Below are 23,225 nucleotides of genomic sequence, written 5' to 3' on the forward strand. Positions count from 1 at the left end.
GCTTAATTGCATTGCTTGAATAATTCTGAACCAGAGAAATGCATCTTCTCTGAATGTCTAATACACAGTCTATAAACCCTAGGCTTGCCATTAGCAGTCTTGGATTGTTCATTTTTATTTTCCTTTTATAGATTTCCTTGTTTTGATTAAGTTGTTTTTCAGGGAGACTTTCTCACTCCTACAAGAATGTTGAATTTGACTGTCCTTCAGGAGGAGAGTTTTAAAACAGTCCCTCATGCATAAATCCAGAGGTGCTTTTCCTTTTTATGGCTTCTTTAACTAGCTATCTGAAGAAGCAGCCACCTACAGGAGTTTTAAATTATATTATCTGTTAATCTATACAGAGGTGAAATTCAATCTGTCTACTCTAACCTTGAAGCCTCTTTGATCTCCTGTAGCACATCATACTGACTGTCACCTTCTTGATCTGTCCTAATTATACACAGAATTTCAGTGCATGAAATTTCTGTTACTTACTATCTCAAAATGATGTGCTCCGTGGGTTTTGATGCCTTTGGCTCAGCTGATTCTCAGATTTCTGATTTATTCTCCTCTCAAACAGCAACCATCAAGGCCCCACAGCACGGCCTCTTGTAATCTGGGTCAATGCATCCTAACTGGACAATCTGGAGCAGAGAAACTTTTGTTCCTTCCAGATGAAAATAGCTGGCTATACTCCAGGGTTCAGCAGTAAAAGATATAGGTAAGTCTACTCTTTAGAAGTAAGCCCACCTCATTTGAAAGCTTCAGGAACTCGTATCTCACAAATCAAGTCTCAGCAAGTTCAAATTAGACTATATGTCTCAGTATGGAGCTCCAAAATACTCATTTATATCTATAGGCTCTCCTCCATTGCCCACTCCATCCATTTTTTTTTAGTTCCCCAACAAGAACCGTCTCTTCTCCTGCTCTTCCTGTCTATGCAGTTATTGAAAATTTTACTGTCACCAGCCCAGCTTGCCCCATTGTTATACAGCACACACTTGTCAAGAGACCTCACACTCCACGTGAGAGAGAGGAAGGCAGGAGGTTTCTACCTGTCACACATCCTTCCAGCTCTCACACTTGTTGATGCAGTTGGTCTGTGCTCTTGATTTGGCTTCACTCCTTCTTCCATTTACAGCCCTTGTGAGATCTCAGCTCTCCCTGTGTTACACAGAGTGTAAATTCCTCTCAGTGCCCCACTGGTTGTTTTTGATGAGGCTGCTGTAGTGCACATGTAATGTACAATATGTCAACAGTCTAACTACATTTCAATTTAGGGCAGATGTTTCAGGTCTGTCTCTAGTTTTTGTTGTAATGAACTGATATTTCAGAAGATGGACATCTTCCGCTTTTGGTCTGTGCCTTCATAGGTCTTGTTTGAATGGGGCTTTATTTGATGAAGCTGTTATTCCCTGTTTTCTGCCTGCATATTATCAGTTTCTGTCCTGTCTTTCAGCATGCAGAGGCTTTGAAAAGGCACCCTAGAGGATGAGTCATCTTGAAATATGAGTTTTACCAGTTAGTTTTTCCTAGCCTAGCAGTCTTTCAAAGCTGCACAAAAATAAATGCATGCAAAAGCATGAACCAGACCCTCAAAAAATTTCCAATCCTAGGAATGGCCTCTTGTCATTTTCAACTCCTGTTCAACAGCCTATAAATTAAAAAAATAATTTCATGGAAGTCAGTGGGACTGCTTGCTGAGTAAAGTAGTACAAAGCCTGAATAAAGATCAAGATGTCTGGATCTTACTTATCCTAAAATGTCAGAGGACTTTTTCAGCAAAAATAAACATCTGTCATTGGGATTATATTGTACTTAAAGAGCCAATAGGAGAGAAAAATATAGCATGCCCTGAAGACTGACTCATAAAACTCTGCCATGTTCCAAACCTGTCAGTTCTTGCAGGTGCTTAAGGGCTATTTGAAAAATGGCTATTTGTTAAAATCTAGCCATTAGAGCCTGAAACAAGAGTACCAATTCATGGAGAAAACCTTAATTGCTGGAGTACAGAATACTTCTAGATGGTTGGACCTTTGCTTCTGTATGGAACACTGCAATATCAGCAACAGTTAAGTTTAGTTATTATTAGGATGAATTGAATGCAGATGGAAAAGTTCAGAATTATTGCCATCCAGTTACAAAACCTAGAGGAATCTTCGTCAGTTTATTTTATGACTGAGCCTAAATTTATCTTTTTTGTATTTCTCACATAAGATAAAGGACTGCCATGAAAGAATATTTAAAAAGCATTCTTGAAGATTCAAAACCAAAAGCACACTTTACAAGCAATTGATTTTAGACTATTGACTGAGACACATGAGGACAAAGAGATCAAAATGGAAATTATACATAAAATACAATGATACTTCTTTCTTTGCTGAAACAATGAATGCTATATTATAAAACAGCTTCTCTATGCCCCTCTCTTAACTAGCAAAACCTGACTATGACTACAGGATGCAGTAATTTAAATCCTCTTGATGCATTTCATCAATGCGCCAGTTATTATAGTATTTGCTACAATTTTCCATTTTAATTGCTGCTTACCTACTGTATTCAAGAACAGACAATGTACAGCCTCCAGCTTTATTTTACTTGAGAACTCTTCACAGTGACTCTATATCCCCAGTGATGTTCCTTACTATCTTATTTCCATTTTAGTTTAATGTCTTTTACTCGCTCAAAGCATTTACTTAGCACACATTTAAGAAGCATATTCCCATCCTACACCAAGCAAACAATTTACCCTCATACAACCAGCCATTGACTCTTTCAGATGTATTTCAACCCACCCAGAGCGTTCATTCTGGTTCACTGGTGAACAGATAGATTCCTTCAGACAGACCATGCTTTCCAGCTTTTCCTTTATGAACACTCACCAGTGCTTCAAACTAAATTGCTGCCCAGGGTGAGCAGTATGCACTAAAAAGAATTTTATCAGTGTACTGAATACAAATGTCAGAGGGAAAAAAGGGAAGAAGTGATGTTCTTTCAGGATAGTTTTATGCTAAAAATTATATCCAGACTCGCTCTTGATTCTAAAACAACCTCTTCTGTTACCACAGGAATCTTTTCTTAAAAGAAATATTAGAAAGGCTTTTCCTCTCAACCCACATTATTGTGTCTCTTTTGTTGAATAAGACATTACATTTACAAATATGTGACTAGTTCAAGAACTATAAACATAATGAGCGGGAAGTAAACACTTTTCCTAATGTGCTAGAAACTTATTTAGTACAAGTAAAAAAAAAAAAGGCAAATAAACAGTAAGAACAAAGAGCAAGTCCATTGTAGGCAGAATAGCTTTGATGCCCAGATATATGTAGAGCTAGCTTATTTTTGTTGTTGTAGTGTTAAAATAGAAAAATAATAAGATAGATATCAAAATTATCCTCTGGCCACTGTTCAGACAGAGCAAAGTGTCCACTTCTCATTAGACTTCCAAGACTGGGCAGGACACAGACAGCTGGTCCCAAGAACAAATGCATGGACTACTGTGGGGAGGGCATTTCTTACATGATGGCAGTTATCTAAACAACAATTGTGCTTGTCACATATGAGAACAAATAGTTTAAGCAGACAGAATAACCTCCACAGTAAATAACTTGGAAGCAGAAGGCAGCAATGAGTTTAGAAAGGAATAAAGGAAAAAAATTCATTTATGTGTTGCAAATAACACATTCAACAGAAATTAGGAATACTCTAACATGCTCAAAAGCAACAGGCCTCCAACCAACCACAGAAGCATGAGGTAAATTTCAGGTAGATGAGAAAAAGCTGGTTACAGTCAAGACAGAAAAAGATGAGAGTTTTCATTTTGTGAAGAGAACAAAAGAACTCTGGTCCTCAGGACTGGAGAAACTAGAGCATTCAACAGCTTCTTTGAATGCCTGGGGCCAGATGAGCAGGACTGGCTACCTGCAATAAAAGTACAAGGTGGAAAAGCAGAAAAAAATAATCCAAGATATTATCTTCAACATGTTAGTATGACATGCTTATAGATTTTCTAGAAAAACACTGTTAATGATCCAAACAGGAGCTTAATTCTCTTCCTAGAGATATTCACAAATGAGGCAAGAGAAGAATTTGCCAGAAAGAAGATCAGAGCACTAAAAAGGCAGGAGGAGACATAGCAAGGTGTCAAAGTACAGTACCACCTTGTCAGATTCAGAAAGTATAAGCAGATTTAGAAAGCAACCATGAGATAGTTTAGATCTGCTGAATGCTCAGAGGCATAAGACATTTTGAGAGCTCCTAAGGACACCATTACTGACAAACAAGACAGAAAAATGTCTCTATCCTTTTGCTTTCCTCTTCTTGTGAAAGAGGAGCTGTCAGCCTGTTAAGTGCTGATCAGCTGCCAGGCCCCAGGAAGATGACCCACACCAGGGGCCAGAAAAGAAGATGTGAAAAGAAAGACTTCAGCAGTGACAGGAGTCAGAGACCAAGCAGCTGTGTAACATGCAAGTGGGACATCATATTTTTTTGAATTAATCATTCCCCATCTCAAAATCACAGTCTGAGAGGTTCCTTTGTTGTATTGTCTGTCATGTGCAACCTGTTTTAGTCTCATCCATAGGTTTGGTACAGGCATTGAAGAGCCTTGCTGTGTTTTTGCCAGCTTTGGGATTCATCTTCCCTTCTGTTCCTACTGTCTCTCATATCACTCCACGTGATACACTGCTCTAGGTATCCATGCCCAGGTGCTGGCAGCAGGGAGGGGGCAGCAAGGGCAACCTCTGTGAGGAAAAGGCTGTGCCAGACACAGACAGCTCCCAACAGGGCATACAGCCCCTCAGGCAGCCAGGTCAGAGAACGGAGAAGGGGAAGGAGTGGAAAGAGAAGCTCCTGGTCCGGAGCAGATACACCCTTGGAGCCCCTGGAGGAAACCAGGCTGGAGCAGATATCCACAATGCATTTCCATGAAGGAAATGTTGGATATTTCTTGAAGAAGAAATATCCCATGGAGAACTGCTGGTAGAGAAAATTTTTTTTTGTGAAGGATGTAGGTCCATGGGAAGCACCAACACTGAAGCTCGGGAAAAGTGTGAGGAGGAAGGAGTGTCAAAAAGGAACTGTTATGACCAGTACTATGACTCCTGCTTGCTATAATCTTGCATCACCTGCGGTACTGGGGGAACAGGTAGAGGAGCAGTCTGGAATGAAGAAGTGAGGTTGAGTCTGGGGAAAAAAAAAGAAGGTGTAGGAAGAAGTGTATACTTAATAGGTAGTTTTTTTTTCACTATCTGAAACTATTTAAATTGGCAATAAATTAAGTTAACTTTCCCTAAATAAAGGATGATAATTGGAAAATGATTTCCTGGTTGTTACTTTGGCCCATGAGCTGCTTCATCTTTTGTTTTGCTGAGCAGGGCAGTGAGAGAGTGGTTGGGTGGGCAGCTTCAGCTGGCCAAGACCAACCCACCAGAGACACCACTGGGACAGTAAATCAGTATATTTTATTGAACTGGCGCAATCAGTACATGGTTATTACAGCAGATTATGGGCCCTGTCTTTGCATCCCTGCCATATTGCTTTTATGTTCTATTGATCTCTATTTTAAAGGATTGCTACATCTCATCAATAGATTGTAATTAGCCCAATTTATAAATCTCTTAAGAACCGACCTTGAGTTTTGTTGTCTTCCTACAGTATTTTCAGATGTTTTACAATGAAAGAAGCAAAAAAAAAGGCAATTCATTGTTTCCAAAGCCCAGTGAACAGTTCACTGTCTATGTGAAGAGAGCTTTTACAGGGCTATGGTAAGTATCTTGTAATCCTACATGAATAACACAGAAAGCAAGTAAATACCTTTTGAGAATAATTTTTAGATTTCAAATGGAAATATGCTTAGATAGGAGAAGATATAACAAACATCACTGTTGCATGAGTTTTAATCTCCGTGATAAAAGAAGAAAGCTCTTTAATGCCAAAATTCTTCAATATTTTCCACTGGGAATTTTCTTCCAAACATATACAAGTTTCCCAGCCATGAATCTGAAAGAAGCTTCAACAAATTAGGAGTATGAGTTTCAAAAAAGGAAAAAAAAAAAAAGAAAAAGGAAAAAAAAATGAAAACATTGCAGCTAGATTACTGTTTGCATGAGTAAAATTAAAAAAAGAACCACAACAAACCAAAACCAAACCTTTTGGGTTTTTTTCTTGTTAAAGATACCAAAAATGTGATTCAACATTTCTTTCACCATTTCTGATCTTCATCTTTGACATCCCTATATTTGCGGGATCTTACCTCCTTCTGTATGTTTCTCATCCTTGACACAGGTATCATTTAAAGACCCATTTGGATCGCAGGAACATGGCTGACATGGATCTGGGTTTTCTGGCAATACCTAAAAAAATAAAGATGTTAGAAGAAAAAAACCTTCCCTTCAATACTTGGAAACTTTTATTTACATCTTAAAAAGTAGGAGAAACTGACTTCTGTATAGGTGGCTTGTACCTGAAGAAAAATGAGACAGCTGATAAATAGTCCATGCAGACTATGACAAGAAGAAAATGCCTCAAATTGCACCAGAGATTGGATATTATGAAAAAATTCTTCACAAAAAGGTTTGTCTAACATTGGAATGGACTGTCCCAAAAAGTGGTGGAGTCATCATACCTAAAGGCATTTAAAAGATGTTTAGATGTGGCACTCAAGGACATTGTTTAGTGTTAAGTTAAGGGTTGGACTCAATCTTAGGGGTCCTTTCAACATAAGTGATTCTAGGTCATGCGATTCAATTAAAGTTACATTTGGGATTTTTATTTAGAAATATGTAGTGAGTTAGATGCAAATATGTATTCAGCTAAAAGAATACCAGGTGTACAGATAACAGAACCTTGTATAATTAAAATCATTAAATGTAACAAAGTAGATTTTAAGCATTTACTACCTAAATTAATATTGGCAAGATCAGTTGATCTGGTCAACATGATTCAAAAAACTAACTAATGCTAGCTAGTCAGTAAGAGAGAAAAAAGGTGAGTAAGTGAAGAAAAGTGAACATTAAACAATGGAACAATTTCCTTTTGTTCTTGAGAGGCTACCTCAACCAAACTTAAACCTTGGTCTAATATCACACTAGGAATATAAATTAGAAGTTCTGCATTAACTAGATACATACAGATAGTATGGATATACTGTACAAATACACACATATATATCAAATCCCTTTTAGCTGGATGATAACTTAAAACAGAGGAAAAAATCAAGTAAGTGCCCTGCTGTTGAAGAAATTGTTTCTCAGTGCTCCTTTTCTCAAGTTGCAAGGCTAAATCTAGTCTATCAGAGAAGATGTAATTACTGCTATTTGCTGATGTTCTCTCTTTGAGGACTGAACACCAATCAGACTAAAGGCCATTATTTACCCATCTGAAAATATACAGATGAAATATAAGCAATTCAAGCTCACACTAATAGTGTAGCTGTCTAAAGCACAGGAATGGCTCATATTGACAATACAACCTAATATAAGATTCATCTTTTGACAGCTTCCACTTAGACGAAAATACAGTCTTATACGATGAAATACAAAAAGCAATTTCCACTGCACTGAAATTTAAAGACATTCATGAAACACTGTGGAATTTCAGTGGTTATTAATTCTACATTGCATTTAAAAAACAGAAATTACAGTCTCTCTTTCATCAATACCAAATATAGCAATATTTCTTTGAATTTTGATAAGAAAAGTTGAAATTCATACTGAGGCAGAAGTTCTGTTTACAGGACCATATCCTCTTTTAAATTAAATTGAAACACTAGCTGGAGGCCCTGACCTCAAGTGCATTCTCTCATATCAACACAATTCACTTTCCTATTTCTCCGAGCATTAACTTTATGCATTCCCAGCTGTGAAAAGCAGCCGTTGCACTGTAGTCAGATTTGGAAGTTAGCCTTCACGAAATGGCAGCCCAAGCTCTGTTTAGTAAGGTAAACTGATGAAGGGATGGTTTGAGCAGCGAGCTTTGCAGCAGAGGGCGGCGGGAGCGGGCGCTTACCCCTTTTGGCCTGAAGTACCCGTCCAGGCAGGTCTCGCAGTTGATGCCGCTGGTGTAGCCGGAGCAGTTCACACACACCCCACCGCCGAGGTACTGCCCGTGGATGTTCAAACTCTGGTTCCTGTCTGCCACTTCCTGATCGTAGTAACACTCCTCAGTCTTCCCATGACAGTTGCATGCTGAAAGGGAAGGACAGCATTAGCAAATACTTTCCCACTGGGGATGCCCCACTGCTACTGAGGTATAAAAAAAAAAAGAGCCATTCAGTATTTTATCACTGGTTCTTTATATATCGTAAAAGCATATCCAAGCATTCATTTACTACTTCTTTTGTCAAAGGCAACGTGGTCCCATTACGAGCACAGCCTGAAATTCAATTTAATTAAGCAAAGTTGCATTTTTTCTCCTCAATATTTTGTCTTGGGGAATACAGAGGCTGACAGACACAGTCTAATTATGATGTTCCTGGTTCGTTTCAGCTTGTTTGATTTTTTTTTTCTTGTTTAAATTGATAACTGAGAAAGCTTTTTGTGCTTGCATACACATACAGTTCACGAAGGGGTCATCTAAATTAAAATACAAGAGGAGTTGTAAGGAAAGCAGCACAATGGTATGAGTAAATTAAAGTGATTCAGATAAAATCTGAAAGACATCCTAAAAACATCTCACTTGCACATATGCATATAAGAACAAAGGGATTCCCAATCTTAAATCTTCTTTTGACATTTGTATCTGAACTCTAGACTTCAGGTCCAAATACAAGAAAGATAATCTAATAATCTGTTGCAGTGAAAACAAGGTAGCTCACTGTCCCTTTCCCCGTGGTATTAAACAATAATTTCATCATAAAGAGAAATTCAAAGCCTGTCAACATCATGGAGATATGTTCTCTTTACATCTGAACCAGATCCCAGGGAACTGTTTCCACCAAGACAGTACAACAATACACTGGGGATTGAAAAGGGTCTAAGTGTCTCTTAAAAATTTAACATGAAATTAAACGTACCCTGCCTTCATTCCATAATGCATTCCCAGTGCACACAGTCCCAACTAAAACAAAGACCACTGTGACCAAAGTTTAAAGGACACAAATAAGCAATGGCTACTCTAAATATGGGCATATCTGTTCCTCTTTATTTATTCTTAATCACTCATGATAAAATTATAGCTGAAATCCTAGAAATGAATAAATATTTAGTGTAATGGAGCATTAGATTTTACTATGTTCAGAAATATAAGTGGTATGTCACCTTTGGAAGTAAGATGTTAAAGTTCAATTATAACTACCCTTACTATAATAAATCTGAAAATTAAATTTCCACCCTGTGGGAAGTTGATATCTCAAGGTATGTTTACATTCCATGTTGGAAAACTGGATACATTGTCTTTTCTGTTAAAAAAAAATCAGACATCAACTTGCATTTTGATCATACAAAAATATTTTGTTTCACCAAAGATTAACATTATAACACATAAAAATGCCATTTATAAAGAAATTAAACCAGTAAAGTTTCATATAATGAAAAACCTGTAAAGAGATTTTTTTACTTACCAGGATACAGCCCTGTTATTTTATCAAAACAAAACCATCATGATTATAGGAACTACACAAGAAATTTTTTTTAATATAGCATTCCCCAAATATTACCATGTTACAATAAAATATTCTGAGTTCAGTAAAACTACAACTCTACTTGTAATTTTTCTGCAAAGTCTTTTGAGTCAGTCTAATTAAGTGAATAACATCAAGTCAAATGTTATTCATAAACCAATGTGGTTAGAAACCAAATTAACTGCAAAATCACGTTGGACCCAATTTCAGTTTTCAGTAGCAGTTGTGAGAAATTTTCTCCTCTGTGCTGCTTTCAACTTACGTTCACATTCATGCTTATGCAGAAGAGTGCCAGCATGCCAAGGCTTTTGATGGAAACCAGGACAACACTGATCACATGTCTCTCCGCATGTGTTGTGTTCACACTGACAGACGGATTTCTAATTTAAAAGAAAAACAAATATTTACAAAATGTGATGATTTGAAAAATCTGTCCATGTACATAATATGCATTCCAGTTCAAATTATGAAAACATTAAGGATGTCTCTACTCTGTAATTCCTTTGTTTATTCATTTGTATTCGTTTATGCATCCTGCATTCATCAAGTGTGTTTAACTTCTATAACTCTATTTGAAGAAAACAGACACAAAGCAAAAGAAGACATCTGGTCAGATAACCTAAGGAGATTCTAAGAATGCAGGAAAATTTAATTCCAACTGGATAAAGAAAGGACGATGGGAAAGTTCCCCAATAAAACAAATAAGCTGAAGTACAGGTAGCCCTTGGATACAGGAAAACTGATTTGACCCCTAAAGGAACAAGCCATTCTCTGCCCTTCTCTTTGATGCAGCAATTCCGCTGCTTCAGAATGAAATCAATTCTGTTAGCTGATCCAATACAAATTGCCTTTTTTTTATACTTGATATTTTTGACTGGAAAAGTCAACTTATCATGTAACCTTATAATTGTGTAACTAATTCTATGGAAGGGATAGCAGGAGAGTTTAAAGTAATAATAGATGAGCTGAAGTCCAGCCTTTCAGTAACTTTACAGTTCTCCACAAGACCACCTTAGTCCCAGCATGAAAATATTACTGAAATATTTGGGAACACCCAAACTCCCTGAGCCAGAGAGGCAGCTTGAAAGAGGTAAAAACCATGCAGTTTGGAGAAATGAGAAGTAAAAATTGCCTTCCCGATAGTTATTTAGTGAAGGGGATTCTCTGTGGTCCTTGTGAGGCCATACAAGGTCAAACCAGCGAGCCAGAGAAACTCCAAGGCTCACAGGACAAAGCATAAATTTTGCAAAACAAGGCTAACTCAAGGACTGCTTCAGAAAAGCATGGCAGTAAATTCCAGCAAGTTTATTCCTTGTAATGCTAAGGGAAAGATTCTTTCTGCTAACAAGTACAGTCATAATGTTTATAAGCCTATTTTGGCATGGCTCAGTCTAAAGAATATCCCTGGACAGTTAAACCTCCAAATCTCTTCTGGCTTGAGCTGTTTCACTTACACTATTTTTTATCCTGGTCAGACAACAAATACGCATTTGACATCCTGCAAAACAGGACATCACACTTGTCAAAATGGCTTCATTTTATCTAGTAGCCAAATTATCTGAAGTATGCATTAATCTCAGTAGCAGCACTTATTTTCTGAGGCAGGCCTGATTCTAACAGATGGCACAGAGACAATGCTGCAGCTTCATCACTAAGGGCATCTAAAACAACAGTTCAATCTTGCTGTACATGTCATTACAGAAAATTCTCAGCAGGGTTAAACCAAGGAGTTTGCTCAATTTTTACAAGGATCCATAGAAATTGCTTAGAACTCTAAATGTATTATCTATAAGCTTTTATAATTTTTTAAAATTATTTCCTACATAATGGCTTAATGCCACATACAAATAAGATTTTCAGTTAAATCCTGTAAAGCTCCTACTTAATCAAATAGTACATGAAGAGATCCCACACTGTGACATGTAATAGTAAACAGGAAATTCACTATTAGTGATAATGGGTGCAAAGAGTTGGACAATCAGTAAAAAAAATGTATTTCTATATTAATTATATTGGTTATGTTTTGATTATATTGGTTTTGTGCAAAAAAAGAGAGTTACAAGTTGAAAGATAATATAAACAGCCCATGATTTTCTAGATTGGCTTAAGTGATCATTCAATCAATACTCCCTACATAGCCAATGCACCATTCTAGAGCCATCATTTGTTTGCATCAATTAAATTTTTGACAATCATTTAGGAAATATCTTTATTAATATCAAGAAGGAAAAGAAAGACTGGCTGTTAGTGCTCATTTCTAAAGCTACATAGTGTAACCCAGATTTCTGTTTTTCCTAGGAAACTTCCAATATGAATTATCTGAAACCTATTCTTTCATTTCAGGAAAGTCTCTGCTGACAGTGTATGAATGTTTATTATCCTGGCTGCTAGCACTGCTTCATTCTTGCACTGCTTCTGACTGTTCTTCTAGGTGAAAAACAGACATAAATTCACAGAACACTGAAGAATATCAATATCAGGGTTTTTTTCCTCATATTTCACCCTATAAATAAGGCACAATAAAAAAAATACATACATTGGTCACTGGATCCAGTGGACAAGCCTTAGCATGGCCTGAACATATACACATGCCTCCAACGGAGATGTCTTTTATAGAATAGTAATACTGTAAGACAAAACAGAAATTGAATTGCTAAGTGGATTCTAAAATGCAGGTGCCAAATTGCAGAATTCATTTTTTGTGACAAAACTGTCAGGTCCTGTTTTATTTCTTTTTTGATCTATTACAAATATAGCAGACAGTGAAATCCAAGCCGTGTCTTGATCAACAGATTCAGGCTGAGTGAAAGAAAGGGTGTAAATTGGCACAGTTCCATTTGTTTGAAGTCACAAAAGCCATGTCAATTTATACACAGCATACAAAAACATGAGAATAGGAAAAGGCTCTATGCACACTGGATAATGAAAAGTCAAATGCTGTAGAATTTATTCTCTTCAGAAAATATGAAAAGAAAAAGGCATGATGATGGGAAAAGGAGAAAATCTAGGAAAAATCCAATGAAACACCTTTGTTCACCTTAGCTGGGTCTAATTTGGACATTCACTGAACTGCGGAAAGAAGAACTGTTTTTCACTATTGGCCTTTGAATGATCATGAAACAGTCTTTATTACTGAGATTTAGGTACTTTTGACCTGTTTTTCCACCATTTGGCCATTTCTCCTTTTTCTTTGGTGAGGATTAGGAGCCCTAACAGAAAGAAGGATCAAAGATATTCATAATCTTATATTACAAAACCCGTGAAAAGTGAATTTCATTCATTGTCTTCTGTTTCAACAAGGGTCCTGCAACATATTCACAGCTGGCTAATCAAACAAAACATGTGCTATTTGCAAATTTTGCTATTACAGTGTCCAACCTCTTTATCAGATCATAAATAAATATATCAAACAAAATGAGAACCCTAATCACTCTTAGTTAAACTTCCAACACAAAGAAAATGTATAATTTGTGGCTACCCTTTGTTTCCTGACAAGGGTGGCAAGTTTCAGTTTCTACTTGATCCTTTGAGGATGCTTCATGGAGAGATCTCACACAGAAGTTACAGTTCTTTGTTGGTTTGAGTAACCAGTGTATTGTCCTGCACTCAGTTTTCATGAGTTTAGAGTAATTTTTCAAGTGCTAATTCAATTTTGTCTTTCTACTGGCTTAGAATCAGATTATTAGATGTCCACTTAACATAGACATACAGTATTCATGATTAGTGAGGCTGCAATAACTGCACTCAACTGGAAGAGATTCTAGGTTGCAAATTCAAAACAAAATGGCTTGTTCCAGACTTTCAGAAATAGCCAGCACTCTCTATCTAGACAAGAAAATGAAAACCAGAAATGGGAACAGAAGATGCAAATTTTCTTAGCACTTAGCCACCACTGACAAATGATATTAACAAAAGAATAATGATACACCCCTCATTCATAACAGAACTTATTTTTGTTTTGGAAAGTTAGGTTACCACATTATATGACAGGTTACCATACTATGTGATGACCAACAGGAAGAGGAAGTGATAAAAAAAAGAGGAATATTATATATCCCCCAGACCACTTTTTGAGAATGCTTAGTAGAAAAAACTCTGAAAAATCAGAGGTTTTGAGAATGTTTAGTAGAGAAATCAGAGGAAAACAAAAAAACCCAAGAATAATACACAACATTTGATCAGCCGGACAACAGGGAGATACGGCTTAGAAAGGAAGTAAAGACTGCAGAAAGAAGTGACAGGGGTGTGCATACACAAAGCACAGTGGAAAAGATCAGACTGGGTATGGTATGAGTTTAAATGCTGTATCCATTCTTTTAAGCTAAAGCAAAGCACAAAATGTTTACTGCAACCCTCGATCATACGAAAATGCTAAAAGTGTTGCACTCAGGCCCTATTACTGCTTATAGTACAAGTACAAATTCTACTCAAAGGGAGTGTTCAAGGCACGTTAAAGGTAGCAAAGGATTGAGTAGCAAAAGAGACAAGAGATTCTAGCAGCAAAGACTCGCCAAACACCTACATCCAAATGTCTGCAGCCAGAGGAGTTGGGTGTTTATGTTAATAACACCATTAAGCAGAAAATGTAAAATTGCTAATTCTACTCTAGAGAAGATAACAAAATAGAGTGCACAGGGAATTCTCCAACACCAGGATTTTGAAAGACAACAGCAGGTAATCATCAACTCCCAAAATCTCCTATGGCAAACAAAGGCAGGTACAGCACTTACAAGTGTAAGATAACTTCTACACGTGTCTTTCTACTGTCTTGCCAGAACTTACCCTCCTTGTAACAATGGGATCAATTTCAGCTGGATCTTTGTGTGCAAACATCATTAAATCAGCATTTAGTGTCCGTATCCTCTGGAATCTCAGGCGAATAAAGCGAGCAGAGGTGAACTCCAGTAATTCACGTGATGGATCATCAGCACTAGGTCGTCCATTAATTAGAGAAGTGTGAATCTGAAAAATTATTAAAGCAGTAAGGAATTACATTACATCAATTTTGTCATGATTAGGCCAACAAATATCATTACAGGCATTGTGTTAACGCATTTGAACATGCAGAATAACTTCTATCCTTAGAAAGTAGATTCCCCTCAAAATATTCCATATGTTCACAGACCTCAGCTATGAAGAGTCTTTATAATAAAAACATTTAGAGCAAAGGAAAGTCATCAGCTACAGAAAGACTGCATTACAAACTTCATATGTGTACCCAGCCCCTGAACCAAGTGTCTATGCTGCAGGCAATTCACTTGTCCTCCCCCAGTCTGAAATAAGTTAATCATACAACTAGATGGGCTCAGAAATTTTGAGTTAAGGGAATGTATACTTGCAATGGGACTCAGAATTCAACAGGAGTCAGTTTGCACCTCTTAAAGCGATCATCATCAAAAGGCTTTTGAACTTTTGAAATACTGAAAACTACAACACCTACATGAGACAAAATCAGCATTCATAAGCACCTCTCCTTCCCCACTGTCTCTTTTCACATCTTCTCCTTTGAATCTTGTTCTCAGCAAGGTGAAGCAATTTCCTGGGTTGCAACTGTTTTCACCTGGTCCCGGAGGAAAGTCTTTATCCCTTCTGAGAACTTTGTTTAGTATTTGTTTTTCCAAAGACAACACCACTCTCTGCCTACACTATAGTTTCTGTAAAGATTACCTCCCCCTTCTCTGCCTGCCCCATACTAAAGTCTAGAAATCTAGGTAAGCTCTGTGGCTCTTTCATAGGGACTCTCTGACCCCAGCTGAAGCATCAAGGGCAAGGCAACAAAAAATAGGACATCTTCTTCCCCTTCTGCCTTTGTAGCTGATCATGGCACACATTAGCTCTGAATCAACTAAATAAAGCAGATGGGCTGCTACAGAACTGTTCTTGGAAAAGGCCTACAAGAAGAAGCATGTCAAGTATAGCAAAATACTGTTAATGAGCACCTAGAGGGAGAGAGGAAAGAAACCATTAATTTTCCTGTATTCTCAAGTGTTAAATTTTAATTGGGGCATTTTTATTACAGGCTGGTACACTGAAAGAATGCTCAGATGCTAAGCCAAATGTGCAGAATATTGGAATGAATATGAGAATTATTTATTCTTTGCAATGAACATGTGTTGCCTCATACCTCAGTGCTCTGAATGAGAGGTCAGGCCACACAGCCATTTTCTGTCATTGAACATGGTCATATCACTGCTGGTTTAGGCAAAGAGCTGCACTCCAAAGACCAGCTGGAACTCACTCAGCAGTGGCTGCCTCACACTGAGGAAAGAGACCGTAAATCTACTGCTCCCAGGAAAGCAGCAGCTCTTGTTTCCTGGAGATGTTGGAAGTGCTGGATAGACTTATGGAACAACTACTGTCCTGCATTGCCTATGTGATACTATCAACTCACTTAATTATCTCAAAGGCAGGTGTCAAGAGGTGCCAGACTTTTCAGTGGTGTTAGGACAAGAAGCAAGGCCTCTAAACACAAGAAGTTTCACCTCAGTATTGAGGAAGAACTTTCTTACATTGGCAATGGTAGAGCACTGGAACAGGCTGCTCAAGGAGGTCATGGAATCTCCGTCTCCAGAGACATTTAAAACTCACCTGGGTGCATTCCTGTGTAACCTGCTCTAGGTGACTGTCCTTTGGCAGGGCACTTGGACTAGATGCTCTTCAGAGGTCCCTTCCAACCCCAACAAATCTGTGATACTGAGATTTTTACTGCCAAGAGGGAAACTGTACATCTCATCACAACCACCATTCTGCTTCACTGTATCTACAGGTACACCAAATCACTGGGAACAACTCTGCCAGGAGCAGCCAGCAATTATACCTTGCCTGTGTATCAATCAGCACCTCTGGGTTTCTGCTATGTTACCTCCAGGAACAGGTGATGCCAATTCCTCCTACTCAGATCATAACAACACAGTCACGGAGCTCTGACTCAGTTCTGCTCCTGACTACAAGTAACTAAAGGACATGGTGGGAAACAAACAGAATAAAATGCTGTGAGAAAGACATGGTGCAAACAAAAGGTTATAAAAAAACCTCAGAGGAAGCAAGGAGGAGGTCCTGAATGAGAAATGTCTGGCTACAAATAGGACAAAAGCACACGGCTAGAGAACTGATCAAATCCCTGGTGAAGAGAGAGAGAACATGTGTGGAGTGAAAACTTCAAAGGAAGCCTGAAGAGGTGGCAACAAGTCAAGTGGAAATTGACAGATCTTTCCAAATGAAGGAGAATTTTAGCAAAAACACATGCCTGAAGATTTTTTGCATAATATTTACTTGTGAGCAAGGAAACATCTTTCTTCAGAGTATTTTTTCACACTATCACTGCCTTCCTTTAAAACAGAATCCAAGAGATTTCTTTTATACTGCCAGCAAACATATATGGGTTATGGTTTAAAGCAATAGAATACTAAACACTGAACTGTGATATTTCAGAGATAAAGAAGAAATAAATCTAAAGTAGAGCCTTGCTCATGCTGATAGAACAACAGCACCATGGCAGTAATAAGCATCATGGCAATCTGACTATCTCTTCAAAAAGGCAAAAATAAAGATTATGGGAGTGGGGAGAGAAAGATGCAGGTGAGATCCCATGTATCAAAAGAAGTACCCACAGAGTACTTGAAAATATTAATCCCAGACACAGCTTGACCACAAATGACATAGTTGATAATCAGCAGTCATACCATTTGATTATTTTAAAAACAACAAATTTAATCTTCGGACACTGATGGGGGGAAAAAACCACCTCCTTGAAATGATAGTTTTACAGAACTAAAATGTAAGTTAAGAAAATAAAACCAGAGGTATTAATTGCTCAAGTATGTACAGCAAATGACACTGAGACTAGAAAATTCAAACCTAGATAGTTTTATCAAATGAATCTGAAGTGAAAATTTTACATTGGCAAAATTAATTACTCTAAATTATTTCTCCTCCTATAAACATCTGTGATGAAATCATTCATTTCTTCCTAGAAACATGTAGAATCAACTTGAAAACTGTCCAACCAAGTTGTTCCTACTCCTTGAAAAGAGAATAAGGAAGAAATTAAGAATACTTTAGGAACATCTGTCATTAATCAGAAAAAAAACCAAAACACTAAGAGTCTATATTTAAAGAAGTTTAAATAGGTTTAGATGTACAATAGTTTCAATATGACTCTCCCAATAAGACATCACTGAGTTTTTCCAGACCACACTTACTCTTTTCATCTCCCCCCACTATCTTGCACCTGTTTGAAAGACACTGTTCCCAGGACAGTGCATTTTCAGTCAAGACTCTAATGTGGCCCCTGCCTTCCAAGTATTTTTGAATTGTACTTGAAAACTGTCCCAGTGAACACAATCCTCACTAAGCATCTACACCTCTGCCATATAAGATCATCACAGTACTCCACACGCAGCTCCAGCGAAGATTAGGCCCCCCTTGCACACATCAGCTACAGCCTGAGCTAGCTGCGCCCACGCTGCATTGTGAGCCACTCCACAGCTCTGCAGCAGAGCACAGATCCAAAGCTCAGCCTTCCAGGAAAACATTAATACTTTACACTGGGCTGCTACAACTTGGATAATCTAGGGGGAGCAATGTTAAGTTTTGTTCAGGTTTTATGGACAACTTTTATTTACCATTTCTGAGACTGAAGTAATAATCATAATTCTGGGTTCTAAATGAAAGATACATTGATTTCAACTAAAGAATACTTTTCCTTAACAAGGTATTTGTCCATGACTATATTTCAACAAATGGAATCTTTAGGAATCTCCAACAGAGGTCAGAAGAAAACAGTTATGAAAGACTATAAGGAACAGAGTGTTTCAACACTGATCCCTCTAATAGAATATGATCACTTCCTCTGACTAATCAGTGTAAAGGCTTCCTGAGCTACAGCGTGAATCTGACTCATAGTGTTTAATATCTACCAATTGCCCTTTTCTGTATTAGAGCTCTACTCTCTTTTTCAACCATTATGTTTTTCATCACTACATACCCTTGTCCCAGCGCGAGGAAATACGTGTCTTAAAAAAAACCAACAAACATAACTGTCACTGGCAGGGTTGTTCTTTGTTTGTTTGTTTTCTTTTTCCTTTTAAACCTGGAACTCATAATTATTTAATTGAAAGTATTCTAATTTTTCATTTGAGAAAATTGTGAGCAGTCAATATATTTTAATTTTTAAAATTCAGTATGATGATAAATCAACTTTTTCTTACCTGAGAACTGTGGAGGATGTTACAAGTTCTCTACTCTGAAGAGAATTTAGTCTAAGACTAGCCCATCAGCATTCATACATAATTCTTTTTTTCTTCTTACATTTATTACTCTGCTTTTAGCAACACTCATTTTCATATAGTATTTTTCATGCAGTATCATAAGCTGCTAATAGAACAAATTCTATCTTAAATTTCGCATTACCAACAAATGCTGCTATTACACAGTTTTCAAATTTTTTAGATTGCCTGCAAGAATGCTGAACAACAGGGACATTCAAAGGACATCTTAAGTACACTGGAATCTCTGGACCATGTCAGAACCAAGAGACCTATCCAGCTTGGTAGTCTGCCCCACACAGCATCCAAGCCAGCATGCTAACAGTAAGATGAAGGCAAGCATACATAATACTTCCTCAGGGGTTTGCTGAGCTATAGGTAGTTTCTATGCATCTGGCAAGCCTCAAAGTATTTCCATGAACTCCGTCTCACCTTAATCCAAGTCACTTTTTAATATCTACACCATCACTTAATTAGGATTTTCTCATCTCATTTACATGTTGTAGGGAAAGAGATCCTTCCTTTGCTGGTTTTAGATCTGCCTCATACTAAACTCACTTAATACTTCCAGTTCTGAAATTGGAACAAAGAAATGTATTTTTCTACCAGCTCTATTCTTCATTTCATTTCTCTACTACTAATTAGCTTTGCTAATAAGTAGTAGAGAAATGAAATGAAGAATAGAGCTGGTAGAAAAATACATGTATCAGCCTTCCAGATCTGTAGTTTCCCTGGATGACTAAGGAATGCTACTAAAAAAATAGTGTTTCATTTGACGGTCCATGCTCCTCAGTTACTGAGAATATCTGACAGTGAGGAGTTAAATAACAACTGTTATAATTCACGTATTTTAGCCTTGAGTTCCTTTTCACTACTCAATTTGTCCATTTTTTCTGCACCTCTTCAGTTAACAATCTAGTTTGCAACTGTTTCTCCAACCCCTCTCCTGTAAATAATGTTTCCAGTGCAGAAACCCTCCTGACAGTCTCTATAGAAAAAACTGATTCAAATCATTAATTTAGCTTTTCAGCAATGACCTTATCTTTCTTGAACACTCTTTGATCATCTCTCAGCCCACCAATTCTCTGGCAGATTTCTTGAATCTGATGTGTCTGAAAAAAGGTTTACTTCAACTCAGTCACTCAGAATCTTTTTCACATCTTTATTGCAGTTTAACATTTCATTTGCTGGAACTTATTTTCTTACTTCTTTGCCTCATTTGCAGGAAAAGATATAAATAACACCAGTTAATTTTGATATCTATTATCTTTCCTTGTTTTACACTTTAAATATGATGTATGATTTCTGGGACCATTCTAAAATGTAGCATGCATGTGTGTGTAATTACATAGTTATTTGACAGTTAATTATTTGGACCAGGATCTGCACTCTGTTTTCAACTAAACCATCTCAGCTGCACTGAGAACATTCAGGTTTTTAAGAAATACTCTTTTGCACTACATTTTATTGTGACACCTAGAGAGTCTGCCGAAGGGTTGTAGAAGGTTGATATTACATTCTTAGTCTTCCTTCAACAAGAACAGCTCAGTTCCACACCGCTGGGCAATTGCTGATACAACATTAAAGTTATGCTGTCCCAGTTTAGGTGCTGAATTTTAGTTCACAGCGATCCAATATACCATTTTATTTCTGCTGACTTTCTTACGTTGTTATATCTACAGTGCCTCTCCTTCATAAGCCACTCAGTCATTCCTAAACAGCTCCTTGTTTCTGTCATGCCTATAGTGTCACTTTTTCCAACATCCTTTAAAGGTTGGTATTAATTATCAAGGTAACGTTTCTCAGCTGCTGGGTCTGGATACTGGGAAATACTTGGATCCATCCAATCCTATTCTGTAACAAGGACACCTGAAAGGGCTTGCAATGTGCTCCAGCCAGGTGATGATGAGACCTACAACTAGAATTTCACAATACATTTTATTGGGTTTCTGCCAAGGAAGAAGTGACAGACAGCCTAAGAAACTTTTTACTATTTCTGACAGTAGATAAGTCCCAAATACTGATGAGCAATGACTTATTTAGACTTTACTTGCAATAAGTCTTCAGGATAGAGGAAAGTATTAACCTGCACCCCATCAAATACTTTTTAAATGTTAACAAAATCTCCCTGGGACATCTCAAGTCTAAACAAACTCTGTCCTCTCAGCCTCTACTTAGAGGACTGACTCTCCAAGTCTTTGTCTTCCCAAACATTTCCTGGACTTGTTCCAACATGTCCATGTCTATCTATTACTGAGGAGCCCAGAACAGGACTCATCTCTTCACATGTGCTCTCAGCACCCCCCTCAACCTGCTGGTGACTCTTGGACTAATGTAGCCCAGGATACTTTTGGCTTTCATTGCTTGCAAGGGCACCTTGCTACCTTACGTACCACTTAGTGCACGCCCTTACTCAGCTTCCTCCCAATGCTCCTGGGTTACGTAGGCACAGCTGGCTCACATCTCATTGAACAGAGCTCTCAGCTCACTGCTGCTAGCCTGCATGCTACCAGGTACTGAATTGTCATGTAGCTGCCCATCTGCAGGCAAAGAAGGGGCCCCTCTCCTGGTGTCAGAAGTCACCAGTTTGCAGTCTTCACCATCAAGGAAATCTCCATTTCTGAAACAACAGGCACAGACTCTGCCTGCCTCTCTCTTGTACAGTTGTGGCTTCAGGCTGCAGAGTGTCAGATAAAACTTAGTTACTCATTTTTGTCACCTCTGATACTGTGCAGTCTAATGGATGTCTATTGACATCCTTCTGCAGTCCTTTACTTGGTGACACAAACACCCAAACACATCACCCATTCTGCAGGCAAGGACACTCTCTCCCTCAACCTCAGCAAGGTCCAAACAGTTCTTGCAGTCTCAGAGGTTAAAATCTGCATCCTGGCTCTGGAACTTGGCCTGAACTGAGGGCTCTGCTGTACTGGGACAGTCGTGGCAGCCAGTGCTGAGGACTGTGCCCAGACTGTGCCTCACCATCACAGCTGAGCACCTCAAACCACACTTTCCACCCCTCCTTCTGTGTGTGTTTCTGGCACAAACTGATATCCAAATCATATTAGCTGCCTCCGTTAAAGCAACAGTGAAAATGCTGCCATTTGGCATTAATGTGTATCATCAACTGCTGAGTTACTTAAAATTACCACACTTTAACAAAGTTTTAAAGAATTTTAAGTATGTACCATGCTCTCATACAAATTTAAAATACCCATGTATGAATCCAAGTGGTGCATTTTTCTACTTAGAGCTTTGGTATTTGAAGCCCATTACTTCGCCAAGCAATTTGAGTGCAATCAATCTCAAGCTGTTTGTAGGATATAAAAAACCCCAGCTGTGTGTCTGTGTGACATGGAGTTTTTTGCTCACTTTCTTTTCAAGAAAACAGCACCACTAACCACTAGTATGTTTTTCACTGATGATAAACTGGAAGACTTAATTCTTTCATAAAAAGAGAAAGCTACTTAGTGTAATTTTTTACAAGGATGGGCTGGGAACATCGTCCTACAATAATTTTAGCTAGTAGTGGTAAAGAACTCCTGTGTTCAAGTACTCAGTAGATTATTTTGTACATTATCTCAAGACTGTGGGCTTCAACCTTGGCGCTCTGTGTAAGGCAGTAGTCTGACCCTAAACTATTGTCAAGAAATATCAGTGTCTCACTAAAGTCTAATCTCCAAGAGCAGCATACAGGAAAGAAAAGTTTCTGTCCTGCACAAAAGGTCTTGGAACTTGATAATCAGGAGTGGAGAAGACAGAAATGTCAGCATTAAAATGATCTAATGGGAAAAGTACCCCATGATTTACATTTTCAAGTTATGCAAGCACATCAATATGAAGATGAACAATGCTGAAAATAAATTTTTCAACAGGTGATTCAGTAGCTCTCATAATTCTCCTAAGCAATACCATCTTTAATTATCTGTTGCAAATAGCTCATTTGCAGTAGATGGAAAATTACTGCTGATTAATTAATCTCTTGGTATCTCATATTTAATCCCTAAAGACAAAATTTCTGTGAGTTTTCTTACTGCAAGACCTAATCTATCATTACAGTTGATTTCACAACTGGAATACTAGATGGAAGCCTATGCCAGAACTCAGCATCAAATTTTTTTTCATAAATACATATTTATAATAATAGTGTATAAGAAATGGTATATTTGGCAAATTTTGCTATATTTCTAATAAACATCTCACTATCTTAATAAATTAGTGCTTTAGTAAGTGAAAGCACAACTCCCTTCTGTGCCTCACTAATGATTACAAGAGCTGCTTGAAATGCAATGCTTAAACTTGCATTAAAATGTCAAGGGCTATGCATGTCAGATTGTATCTCAACTAATTCATTCCCC

General features: G+C 37.8%; 1 protein-coding gene across 1 annotated transcript in view; it reads right to left on the minus strand.

Moving 5' to 3' along the window:
• LAMA2 (laminin subunit alpha 2) overlaps positions 1-23,225 on the minus strand; it is a 254,837-nt gene that overhangs the window by 201,025 nt on the left and 30,587 nt on the right. The window contains exons 5-9 of the mRNA XM_066546117.1: positions 14,384-14,563; positions 12,138-12,227; positions 9,864-9,981; positions 7,990-8,168; positions 6,236-6,335 (exon numbers count right to left, since the gene is read on the minus strand). Coding sequence (XP_066402214.1) covers positions 6,236-6,335; positions 7,990-8,168; positions 9,864-9,981; positions 12,138-12,227; positions 14,384-14,563 — 667 coding nt within the window. The remainder of the gene's footprint in view (positions 1-6,235; positions 6,336-7,989; positions 8,169-9,863; positions 9,982-12,137; positions 12,228-14,383; positions 14,564-23,225) is intronic.

This window comes from Molothrus aeneus, chromosome 3 (genome assembly GCF_037042795.1).
Source record: "Molothrus aeneus isolate 106 chromosome 3, BPBGC_Maene_1.0, whole genome shotgun sequence".
Taxonomy (NCBI): domain Eukaryota; kingdom Metazoa; phylum Chordata; class Aves; order Passeriformes; family Icteridae; genus Molothrus; species Molothrus aeneus.